Source organism: Camelus ferus, chromosome 19 (genome assembly GCF_009834535.1).
Source record: "Camelus ferus isolate YT-003-E chromosome 19, BCGSAC_Cfer_1.0, whole genome shotgun sequence".
Classification (NCBI taxonomy): Eukaryota; Metazoa; Chordata; class Mammalia; order Artiodactyla; family Camelidae; genus Camelus; species Camelus ferus.
The window spans coordinates 33,164,968-33,177,837 of record NC_045714.1 but is presented as its reverse complement, the minus strand read 5'-3'; the positions used below and the strand labels follow the sequence as shown (position 1 = coordinate 33,177,837).

Sequence of the window (12,870 nt, the reverse complement as noted above, 5' to 3'; positions counted from 1 at the left end):
CGTTTACTGATTAGGCTGGGCGATTTAGAGGGAAGGTCAGTCATGTGAGTAGGTGTAGGTGAAGCGGGCACTGGTCGAGCAGGGGAGGTACCGAGAGCAAGGGAACAACCACCTTGGGTGACCTGACCATGAGCCCATGGAGTTTTGTTGTTCTTACTGTAGTTTCAGTTCTGAATTTTCCATTTTCTCCTTCTTTATGTCATCTGTTTCTTTGTTGAGACTACCTCAGCCAAGAGGTAGAGTTCACCTTTATTTCATAGAACCTGCTTATTTCATAGCTGTTTTCATGTCCTTTTCTGATAATTCCAACATGTGTGTCATTTCATTGTTGTTATCTGTTGATTGTCTTTTCCTTTGCCAGCTGAGATTTCCTGATTCTTCACAGGCCAAATCATTTTCGGTTGTACCTTGATGTTTTGAATATTATGTAATGTTATGTTAAGAGAATCTAGATCTTGTTTAAATCCTAAGAATTTTTGTTTGTGTGTTTGATCTGCAAACAGCTGATCAGGTTAGGTTCAGGTCACAAATTCTTTTTTTTTTTTTTCAGGTCACAAATTCTGCCCTGCCTTCCGTGGACTGTGGTTCTAATGTTAGTTCAGTTTTCAAAGTGTTTTGGTTTTTTTTTCGAAGTGTTTGCAGTGCTATCTGGATCAGACCCTCATGTGTCTCTTAGCTGCACTGTGGTCTAGCTGAAGTCTGAAGCCTGTGGGATGCTGTCTGGGGTCAGATCTGCTCATGCAGCTTGGAAATGAGCTCAGGAGTTCATACCAACTTTGTTCATCCGCTCTCTTTATTTTCTTTCTCTCAACAATCTTCCCGATACTTTCCAGCTTCTAAGGGCCTTCCTTCCTGGTCCTCTGGTCAGAAGGCTGGAGCTTTACTTTCCCTGTTAAGCCATACCCTTCATGTGACTGTTTGTGTCCAGAGCCAAGTGGTAGAAAGATGAAGATAAAAAGCAGTGGAACCAACCCCACCCCTACACTTAAACCCAGAGATCACACCACTGTCAGCTGTTCTGGCTCAAGCCATTGCCCAGGGAAAGTCACCGCCACCTTCTCCATAGCTCCTATGGCTGTATCTTTGGCTCCTGTGGCCCCTGTAGCCGTATCAATGGCCCAACTCTTGGCAGGAATCACCATGAGCCACACCACCGCTCTCCTGATGACTTACGCCATCGCTTCCCAGAGCATGTGTATCACAGCCAGGCCACACGGGTGGGGCTGATGGACACTCCCATGGGAGGTGTAGCCTCCCAGGGCTGGGGGCTGGGGACCCTTACTCACCCACTCACCCAGCCCTCCCAGGGCCTGTCCGAAGGGCTCACCCGCGAACTAGAACAAGAAACTACAGGGAATTTGCTTCTGAGAAGGGGTTAGGATGGTGTGTTTTGTCTCACCTCCCTTTTATAAGGGTTCTCTGGTCCATCTTCCTTCAAGCCTCACAGAGGGGCCTTGCATAGGAGCTCAGGCTGAAGCCAGCAGAGGAAGGGCTGACTGAGGGGCTGTGTGTCCTCCGATGGGAAGCTGGGGACATCCCTGGTCTTGCCCTCTCTTCTGCACAGCACAGGTTCCAGCACTGGCTTTGGAAGAAGAATTACCCTGCCCAGAGGGAAAGCCAGGAAAGACTGGGAAGTGGGTGGTGGGGAGAAACGGCCTAATAGGGGTCTTTGGATATTTTGGAGCCTAGTTGAGCTGGACGATGCAGCTCCTGCGCCCGTGGGAAGGCAAGGACCATGATACCCCAGCCCAAAGACTAGGGGAGCATTTCTTACCTCGGCTTAGCCTTGAAATCCACAGGGCAGGGCCCATCACTTTCCAAAGAAATTTTTTTAAAATTATTTTTGTTTATTTTGGGGGGCGGGAGATAATTAGATTGATTGATTGATTTTAATGGGGGTACTGGGGATTGAACCCAGGACCTCGCATATGCTAGGCAGGCACTCTGCCACTGAGCTACACCCTCTCCCCCTAACAAATTATTTTTAACAAAACAAAATAAAAAAAGCCGTGGAGAGCCACCCCATGCTCTTTGGTCGGAGAGGAAGCACTCCCGCCCCAAGGTTTGGGTGCCTGTCTGGGTGTCACTGCTTTTGCTTTGCTGCCACCTTTGCCCCTGTTTCTGCCGCCGTAGCAGCGCTGCCTGGTGACTGCGTTAGAAGATACCTTCCTCACTCCTCAGACCACAAAGAGAGGAGGACTTCTCTTGGAATGATTTCTGTTCACCATCGGACGCACGCTCTGAGTGCTGGCTGGGCAATACTAGCGGGGGAAAACGGTAAACTCATTGCCAGTTCTGTGGATCTTTGAATTCTGATCTCCTTCCCTGTCTGTCTGCTGCCATGTACATTTCCAAGTGCTCATGAAGTCACTCCATGTCCAAAATATACCCTTCCTTTCAACGAGAGAGACCAGGTAGAGAATGCTTGTTCCATCTTCTGCAGAACAAGAAACTTCTTTTTTTTTATTTTAAACTTCTTTTGTTTTAGTTAAAATATAGTCAGTTACAATGTGTCAGTTGCTGGTGTACAGCATGATGTCCCAGACATACACATACATACATATATTCGTTTTCATATTCTTTTTCATTAAAGGTTATTAAAAGATGTTGACCATAGTTCCTTGTGCTATACAGAAGAAATTTGGTTTTCATCTATTTTTATATATAGTAGTTAATATTTGCAAATCTCGAAATCCCAAATTTATCCATTCCCACCCCCCTTTCCCCACTGGTAACCATAAGATTGTTTACTATGTCTGTGAGTTTATTTTAAACTTTTAAAGTGTAACATACATACATAAAAGTGCACAGATCTTCAATATTTAGCTAATTTTCAATTTTCAATTGTGAAAACAATGCCAGAAATAGAAGCACGTCTCATGCCCTTCCCAATAACTACCTGCCCACTCTCCCCTTAATTCTAACTCAATAGACTGAATATGCCTCTTTTTGAACCTCATATAAATGAAATCACGCATGTCTGTTCATACACATACTTTCACTTAACATAATGACTGTGAGATGTTTTCAAATGTAGTAATAGTTTGTTCATTTTCATTGCTTTCTGGTATTCTGTTGTACGCATTTATTTGTTCCATTTTTCTGGGTGTGGGCATCTGGGTTGTTTCCAGTGGGGCTATTACAAATAGTGCCACTATGATAAACATTCTTGGACATGTCTTTTGATGCTCATGTGTATGTGTTTCTGGAGCGGATTGTGGGACCACATGGTATGTGCATGTGCTTGAGTAACACTGCCAGCCAGGCTCCCCACAGAGTCGTACGTGCACACTCCCTCCAGCAGTGTCTGAAGGCTCCCATTGTTCGGTATTCCCTTGGTAATGCCAGCATTTTTAATTTTAGCTATTCCAGTTGGTGTGTATCTCATTATGGTTTTAATTTTAATTTCCCCAATAACTAATGGGATAAATACCTTTTCATTTTTATTAGACAATTGTATAGCTTTTTTGTGTGGTTTGCTCCTGGCTCATTTGTCTTTTTCAACCGGTTTGTGGGAGTTCATTTTAGATTTTGACTATAATCCCTTTGTTGAGTATATATGCTGGCTAATAAGAATGGTTTGATCCACAAGAATCTTTGGGAGGTACTGACTGGTCATGAGTCTCCTAAAACTAAAACAGTCAAGAAGCCATTAAGGCTCACTTGTTCTACATGACCAGAAATACCCTATGGTGAATCAGGACCTAACCTAAGCCACCACAACATAGCATCCTAGGCCCTTACGCAGTTACCAGGCTACAGACTCAGAGCCACCTGGGTGAAGGAGAGACCAGATGAAGGAAGAATGCAGCACTAACATTAGCTATTCATCCTAGAAGTCTCCCTCCTAGCATTTGCCAAAGAGACTTGTGATCTATGTAGCTGCAGAGGGAAAAGAAAGTACCCAGACCTTCCTGGAAGGCACACTAATCCCCAGGGACCCAGAGCTCCACTGCAGTCCTCGGATCAGAGCTGAAGCTTGTGATAGTCAGGAGGCGAGTGGGACGGAGGGAGCAGGAAGGAACATCCTGCTTTTTTTTAATGTATTTATGTTAGATGGTAGAAGATAAATCCTGTGAAAACAGAGGCTTACAATGTCAAGAAATTCCTAGGAATGCAGTGGCCTGGGGCCTGTTGGAATATCCTGTCCAAAGTAAAGAGAATTCCCACACTGTGTTGACAGGAAAAGCTAAATATACAAAATTTCTTAAATCTAGTAAGCCCACTCAGAGGTATATACCCAAGAGAAATGATGCTTAAATCCACCAAAAGACATATAGAAGAATGTTCGTAGAAGCTTTACTCATAACAGCTAACAAATGAAAACAATCCAAAAGTTCATCAACAGAATAACAGGTAAATATTACAGCATATTCTTACACTAAATACTACCCAGCGATAAAAAGAATTGAACCACGGCTACATGCATGATTGCGTGTGCAAGGATGAGATAATATAGAACAAAGAAAGCCAGACATAAATGAGTACAGGGAAGAGTGTACAGCTCAGTGGTAGAGTGCGCCTAGTGTGCACAAGGTTCTGGATTCAATCCCCAGTACCTCCATTAAAATAAATAAGTAAGTAAATAAAAACCTAGTTACCTTTCCCCCCAAAAAAAACTTTTTAAAAAAGAGTATATACCCTATGATTACTTTTACATGAAGGTCAAAACCTAGCAAAACGAATCTATTGGGATACCCATCGGAGTAGAGGCTGTCTCTGAGAGGATACTGACCAGGAGAGAGCCCAGGGCGAGTCTTCTATGGTGCTGATCATTTACAGCATTTTACAGTGTAGAAACGGGTTAAAAAAAAAATCCATTAAGCTGTTCATTTAAGATTTGTTTACTTTATGTAAATTTTACTCTGATAAATAAAAGTGAAGAAAGATTTCCCGTCACAGGACAAGATGACATGGCAACAAATGACTGCATAAATTTGTTGGCCACGAAAGTAGTGAGCACGTCATATGAATGCCCTCTCTTATGTAAATAAGTGTGTGGCTCTCATAGTAACAGCAAAACAGTTGTCTTTCTACCCCTAAAAAAAAAACAATGGACAAGTTGCTATGCCTTGTGACCTTTGTCCCTGAAAAAGAGACACAGTACACAGTAGACCTCTGGATATTGGGGTCCACACTGGCCACATTTGAATGTGCTACTCTGACCTATTTAGCAGAACCAGGGGGGATGTCAGCTTTGAGTGTCATCTAGGGCAAGAGGACACCACGGAAGGTACAGCTGGAAAGCAGGCATCCCTGCCTTTTAGGCCTTATGACCCAGCGGATCCCCACATGCTCAAGATGCCCACAGATGATCAGAACACTGGGGGAGCCTGTGACAAGCCCCAGTGGGATCGCACATCAGAAGTCCCTAGGGTTGGGGGAAGGGTATAGCTTAGTGGTCGAGTGCCTGCTTAGCACGCACAAGGTCCTGGGTTCAATCCCCAGTACCTCCATTAAGAAATATTAAATAAACAAACAAACAATTCTAATTACCTCCCCTCACCCCCCGCTCCAAAAAAGAAGTCCCTAGGGTTTTAGAACCTGTACACAAACCACCCAAACATCGCTGGTCTGAAACCATAAATACTTATTACTGCTCAGGAGTCTCTGGGTCTCCTGGATGATTCTTTTGCTCTTGGCTGGGCTCATTCATGGCGCGTGGTCAGCTGTGGGTCAGATTAGCTATGTGGGCAGATGGACTCTTCCTGAACTCATACTCCTTCTGAGGCCGTACTGTGATCTCATGGAGAGTCTGATATGTCCGGCTGACCAAAGAGGGAAAAATGGAGTCCAGCTTTCAGACGGTTCATATCCAGATGGCCAATAACTGTGGTGTTGCAGTCTTGCTTGAGTGGCCCTGAAGGACAGTAAGGAGATGAATTTCTCCAGCTGGCAGTGCTTGAGGAATTACATCACAACCACTTAAACTAGAATTCGAGAGCCTTAGGGACAGATAAGTAGCCAATGATTTGGCTGCATAAGGGACTTGGGATTTAGCAGGAATATAATGCGAGCTTGTGGAAAAGTATGTGGGTTGACCTTGCAGAATGGACCTAAAATTGGAGACTATTTGTAGAATATTTGTGGAAGCTCACCATAAGGACTGACTGCAGTGGTGGCTGTAATCAGGGGAACAAGGTGACTTGTGCATGTCAGACATCCTCCAGCCCCATCCACCCCAATTCTTGCTCGTTGGACTCATGAACAAAGTAGTCATGGTGGCAGGGGTTGAGGCTGTGTGTGGGCTCAACCACACAGACTTCCCCTCACCAAAGCTGACCTGGCTACCAGCACTGCTGAGAATCTAACCCACCAACAGCAGAGACCAAGTTGGGCACCGTTCCCCGGCGCCCAGCCAGTCACTGCCCACCCCATCCTTCACAGACACACTGAATGCCTCATACAGCATGATGGATATCCTGCCAAACCGCTTTTGACCAAAGAACTCCCTTTGTAGGAAAAGAAGTACAAGATTCTCTGGTCTTACCATGCATTCATTCATCAGAAGCAGCTGGCTTCAGAGAACAAGAGAACAGCCTATTGAAGACGGAGTTACGGTGCCGACTCAGGGATAACACTAGGGGGTGGGTTATTTTCTGAATCTGCAACCAATGTATGGGGCCATGTCCCCATATGCAGTGGTGTGGGAAAGAATGGTTAGTCTCAACAAGGAAAATTCATCAACAGTACTGAAACTAGTTGAAATTAAAAACTTCTCACTCTTTGTAGCTGTCAGATTTCCATTAGCAGTGCTCAGTCGCTCTGGCATGACTAGAGAAGGCAGTTTCAGCACTGAAGACCAAGGTTGTGTGGGACAGCTTTATGCACCATCTCAAAATCCTCTCAGCCCTACTCTTCCTCCAGCCACTGCTGGGGGACCACTCCTAGCCAGCTTGGCCGACTGGCTCTGCGCCAAGACCTTCAGGCGGCACTTCACGTAGGTGGAGGTGGTACTGCTCACCTCTTAAACAGTTCATTAGACACTTACCATACGAGACAGCAATTCTACTCATCAGTAAGAGAAATGAAGAAATACATCCATGCAAAGACTTGTACACAAATATTCATAGCAAGATTATTATAATAGCCCAAACTAGAAATAATTAAATGTCCATCAGTGATGAATGAGCAAACAAAATGTGATCCATCCTTGGACTACTTCTCAGCAATACAGAGGAATGAACTGCTGACACACGCAATCACTCGGATAAACCTCAACAACACTATGGCACGTGAAAGAAGCCAGGCCCAAAAGTTTACATACCGAATGGTTCCATGTGTCAGAACTTCCTACAAAGCGTGAATCGATATAGTGGTTTCCTGGGGCTGGGCGTGGGAGCAGAGAATAATGGCAAACAGGCATGAGGGACTTTTTCTCAGGGATGGAAGTGGTCTAAAACTGGATTGTGGTGATGGTTGCACAACTGTATATTAAAAATCATCAAACCGTGCTCTTATGATGGAATTTTATACTCCATAAATTATGCCTTGTTGAAATGTTTTAAATAAAGAAGCTCAGCTTTAATATCAAGCAGCATTTGGCACAGCTGATCATTTCCTCCTTCTTGAAATCCTGTCTTCACTTCATACTCTTGTTTTCTCCGACTTCACCAAGGGTTCAGTCCACTCCCCCTAAGTGATCTTGCCTGTGCCTTTCAATATCGGTACTGATGATTTCCAAATTTATATGTCTGCAGCCTGGCCCTCTCTTCTGAACTCCAGACTCTTGAATCCAAATGCCTGCTCATGGTCTCCTTTGAATGTGTGATGGGGTGTCCCAAACGTTATATGTCTACACTGAGCACTTCCCTTCCCAACCCAAATCCGTACCACCCTCTGGGTCCCCATCCCAGCTGATGGCAGCTCCGCTCTTCCCTGTGCTCAGGCCAAAAGCCTTGGAGTCATCTTTTACTCCTCTTTTTCTCTCCCGCCTACATCCAACCCATCAGCAAACCTTAATTGGCACCTCCCGCTAAATACACCCAGACCTGGGCCACTTTTCCCCTGATGCACCCCACCACTGTGGTCCAGCCTGCTATCATCCCTCACAGGGATTGCTGCAGTAGCCTTCTCTTCCCTGCTCCCACCTTTTTTCCATGGCCTTTTCACAACACAGTATCCAAAGTGGTGCTAATAACATGTTAACCCAATCTCATTACTCCTCTGCTCAGAACCCTCTCTGGTTCCCCATTTCACTTGGCTTGATGTGACCCCATCCCATGTGACCATTCTGACCTCAGGACTTCAGTCACAGCTCCAGTCCCACTGGCCTCCTTGCTGTTCCTCGAACATGCTGGGTATTCTCACCTCAGGACCTTTGCACTTACTCTTCCCCCACCTCTAGAATTCTAAAGTGGCCCCTGATTTCCATACCTTTGTGTAATCTCCTCCTGTTGCATGTGGGTAGGACTTTCTTCTTCTATGGCAAAAGTGTTGGGGGATCACTCCCATGATTATACTACATCATTTAGTAGAGGTAAAGGGATAATTAAAGGCCCAAGTATCCAAATTAGTCAGTTTTATTTTAAATTAGGATGATGATCCTGGTGGGCCTGGCCTAATCAGGTGAGCCCTTTAAAAAGAGGTTTCCCTTCACGCTGAGACTTGAAGCACTTGAGACTCTTTCTCTCTGTTGCCGGCCTTGAAGAAGCAAACCGCCGTCAGTTCTACAGCTTCAAGGAGATGCAGTCTGCCAACAATTTCCCAGGCTCCAGAAAGAAGTGCAGCCTGGCTGACATCTTGACTGCAGCCCTGTGAGCCCTGAGCAGAGGACCCAGCTGAGCCATGGCCAGACCCACAGGAACTGTGGGATAAGAAGTGGATATTATATCAAGCTGTTACATTTGTGGTAATTTGTGACATAGCAATGGAAAACCAGTCCACTCTCAGATAGCCCCATGACTTCTTTCCTTGCCTCCTTCAAGTGTCAGATGTCACCTTCACAAACAGGCCCAGACTGAGCACCCTCAGGAAAACTGCACCGTGTCCCCACCTTTTCCTCCCTAGCACTTACTGCCTCCTAACCTGTTGAAATGTGTTTATTGTGTTTTTTAAAATTAATTTATTTTTTGGAGTGGGGAGGTAATTAGGTTTTTGTTTTTGCTTTAACAAAGATACTGGGGATTGAACCCAGGACCTGATGCATGCCAAGCATGCAATCTACCACTGAGCTATACCCTCCCTCCTTGAAATTATTGTTTAATGCTTCTTCCCCTTCACTAGAATATAAAGTCCCTGAGGGCTGGGACTTCTGTCTGTCTGGTTCACTGGTATTTCCAAGCATCTGGCCTGGGCCTGGTGCAACTTCAGATGACAGCTGTTGAACAGATGAAGGAATGCTGGCCCTGTGGGGCCATTAGGCTAAGGTAATCTATGTGCATGTATTAACCAGGGTGAGGTCAGTGTGCCCATGGGACGGGCGAAAGGCCTTCTGAGGCTGCCTCCAGAATCAAGCCCTTGGCCTTCTAGCCTGGCAATACCAATGAGCTGATTTAGGTGAGAAACAAAACCAGCTGCTGACTGGTAGTCCAGGTCCGCCTGACCTGCTCCTAGGGGTGACAATGACCTCATTTCTTCCTATTGCGAGTTGGGTTCCCCAGGGAGCGGACTGAGACGGAGTTTAACACGCAGGATGTTTATTACCAAGGTTCCTTGGCACCCAAGCCTATGGGAGGGAGGGGGGTGGAAACAGGACTGGGCAAAGGAAGAACTTCCCATGTAGGCCTCAGTTGACTCCACAGGGAGGTCCAGAACTGAAACAGTCCATGAAAGTTGTCCAGCATTGGGCCAAACTGGACCAGTCATTGGATGTGGGCCACCAGAGAAGGGTGTGACCTTGGCTCAGGTGGCTCTCTGTAACTGAGGCAGGCCCTGGATGAGCTGTCAGGCAAAGGCTGTCTGCTGACCACTCTCTCAGCAGCTGGGTGGCAAGTCCTTTTTTGAAGGAAGATCCCTGCAGCACCTCCCTGTTCATGACCACACTGACCAACACCCCTCCCACTGAGGTAGTCTGTCTGTCTTTTATTTTTCATTATTTTCGTTTGGAGATACCGTACATTAAAAATGGGGGGAAAAAAACAAGAAATCATTGTTTTTAAATGCATAAAATGAAAGACATGGAATTACAAAAGAAACCAGTTACATTTATGATCAAGCATCTAAATAGTAACACATTTGTGATACTGTCACAAATGTGCTCCATTATTTAAAGCATCAGATAACAAGATCGAGTGGCAGGTCCAGTAACTGCCGTAATGTCAAAGTGATGATGAGTCTGATTTTTAGAGACATTTGCAATAGCTGTAATGGGATAGGAGGAGATCTGTCATTTTCATTTGTGACAAAGCCATAGGGATTGCAGATTCCACCGTGGTTTCTTGCCTACCTCACAGTTGAAGAAAAGGCTGAATTTCAGTTAGAAGTGAGAGAAAATAAAATCTTTTCCTATCTGAGTTCCAGGTGCAAGGAAGTGGATGCTGGTGTTGGGAGTGGGGGCAGAGTTCCAGGAAATTTGGATTCAGGAGGAGGAGAGCTTCCTTGCAGAGGGGAACTGGGATGCGCCTGTGGCTGGCAAAGGGGGCAGATGGGGAGTCCCTTCTGGCCTGCAGCGGCCCAAGTGTCCTCCCTGGCACCCCCTCCAAAGGTATTGGGAGTGGGCTACATAGTTCTTGGTTGGGCCACCGCGCCCCCCATACTCCCTATTCCACCCTAGGACCCAGGCCTCCGCACCGCTCCCATACTCGAGCGGCTTCCTTCGCCCAGCGGCACTCGCTATCATCACCGGTCCATTAGCCATTAGCCTGATGCGGTGACCTTGACCCGGGCCTGGCCGCTGTAAATGAGTGGGTGCGCCGGGGGCGCAGGGCTTGACCCGCAGCGGCCCGCTGTGACCAGCCATGCGGCGGCCCTCTTAGACACGGCTCCGCCGGCGCGGCCCCCGGGCATAAAAGGCCGGGCCGGAGAGACTGTGGCAGTCGCCGGACCCCGGACCCAGCGCACCCACACCATGGCCGGCCTCAGCCTCGCCTGCTGCCTGCTCGGCCTCCTGGCGCTGACCTCCGCCTGCTACATCCAGAACTGCCCCCTGGGCGGCAAGAGGGCCGCGCTGGACCTCGACGTGCGCCAGGTGAGCTCTGGTCCTGCCGCTCCCGCCGCTCCCTTCCCCCCGCCGGCTCCCCAGAGAGCTGAGTGGCTTTTGATTCCCCCTCTTCCACCGCTGTTGGGGGCGCAAACAGCACCAGGGAGACCCCAACCTCCGGCGCTCCTCCGTTCCGCCCTCCCCCGCCCGGCTCCGCATCCCCGGCCTCTCGGGGTCTCCCGACCCAGCTCGGCCCCCTCCCCTGTCCCCGGCTCACCCCCGCCCTCCCGCCAGTGCCTCCCCTGCGGCCCCGGGGGCAAAGGCCGCTGCTTCGGGCCCAGCATCTGCTGCGGGGATGAGCTGGGCTGCTTCGTGGGCACGGCCGAGGCGCTGCGCTGCCAGGAGGAGAACTACCTGCCGTCGCCCTGCCAGTCCGGCCAGAAGCCGTGCGGGAGCGGGGGCCGCTGCGCCGCCGCCGGCATCTGCTGCAGCCCCGGTGAGTGGGGCCGGGCCGGCGGGGACCGGGGCCGGGGGCCCAGGACGACGTGCGGCGGGCCGGGGCGGCGCTGACCTGGCGTCTCTCCCCGCAGACGGCTGCCGCGCCGAGCCCGCCTGCGACCCCGAGGCCGCCTTCTCCCAGCACTGAGACCCCTCCACAGCCACCCCCAGGAATTATGAAAATGAAATAAAGCAGATTTCCCCTCCAACTCGACTGGCGTCTAAGTGTCAGAACTGGGAGGGGAGGGCCCTGACGGAGTCAAAGATCGCGGCGGGACTCGGCGCGGCCCGCGGCCCGCGGCCGGCCGAGGGCAGAAGAGGGGAGGAGGGCCTGTGGTTCCCGCGGCGTCGTCCTGTAGGGGAGAGGGAGGAGGGGACCGTGCGGCCGGCCCCCAGGGAGATGGGAACAGACCCCGGCTTCCCGCTCCAAACAGAGCTGGGGGCCCACAGCAGGCGGGACTTGAGAGGAACATTCAAAGGTCCAAAGCAAACCGAGACTAAGGGTCTGCCAGGGGACCAGAGGAAGGGAAGGCGGTCAGTGGGTAGTGAAAGTCTTCCTGACATTGGGAAGAAGGCTTGAGCCACACCCAAGGGCTGGCCTGCGGGAGAGGAGCTTGGCTGGGGCAGCTGAAGGGCCTTCAGCTTTCCAGGGAGCTGGAGTCTCAGCCCAGAGGAGGCCACTGGTACTCTCAGAAGAAGTGACCAAGCTGGGGGAGCTGGACTGGAGGAGCAGCACCTCCCTCCAAGGAGGCCCAGGGTCCCGTGTCGGGCTGAACCACACAGTAATGAGTGGGACAGCACCAGAGACTCTGCAGGACCGGGGTTCCCTGGAGCCCACGGCCACAGGAATGACAGCAAAATGTAAAAGACACGAACAGAGAGACTCAAGCAACCTATGTTTCTCATCCTTTCCTGGATCAAACACCATTTGGGGGAATCTATAAAAGCCTAATCCATTTCCCCCAGAACATGCCCCCCATTCACTCACTCCTGCTGTGGGACAAGCAGTTTCAGAAGGTCCACACCCACACTCCCACTCCAAATAAAACAGAGCAATCACCATCTCTTAGCAATCTTTGAACATTATTTCTGTGGCTTTCTCCCACACTGGAGCAACGAGGACTCACTCAGTGGCCCCCCGCCCCCACAGCAGTGTGTATCACAGAGCGGAGAAAGAAAAAGTATGCTAAAGAGGACTGTAAGATTTTCTTTATATAAATTACAAAAACAGGCAAAACTAAGCTATGGTGCTAGAGGTCTTAGGTGTGGTAGTGACTGGAAGAGGGTGAGGG

General features: G+C 48.9%; 1 protein-coding gene across 1 annotated transcript; it reads left to right on the top strand.

Annotated features, from left to right (window-relative positions):
- Window positions 1-10,968: 10,968 nt before the first annotated feature.
- Window positions 10,969-11,787, top strand: OXT (oxytocin/neurophysin I prepropeptide). Its single transcript, XM_032461171.1, has 3 exons — window positions 10,969-11,128; window positions 11,375-11,576; window positions 11,671-11,787. The coding sequence occupies exons 1-3, from the start codon at window positions 11,009-11,011 to the stop codon at window positions 11,724-11,726; spliced, it is 378 nt and encodes a 125-aa protein (XP_032317062.1). The 5' UTR covers window positions 10,969-11,008; the 3' UTR covers window positions 11,727-11,787.
- The last annotated feature ends 1,083 nt before the right edge of the window (window positions 11,788-12,870 follow it).

Coding starts and splice junctions, on each gene's coding strand:
- OXT (XM_032461171.1), top strand. CDS start 11,009: ATGGCCGGCCTCAGCCTCGCCTGCTGCCTGCTCGGCCTCCTGGCGCTG. Junction 11,129..11,374: donor TGGACCTCGACGTGCGCCAG/GTGAGCTCTGGT, acceptor CCCTCCCGCCAG/TGCCTCCCCTGCGGCCCCGG. Junction 11,577..11,670: donor CGGCATCTGCTGCAGCCCCG/GTGAGTGGGGCC, acceptor CTCTCCCCGCAG/ACGGCTGCCGCGCCGAGCCC.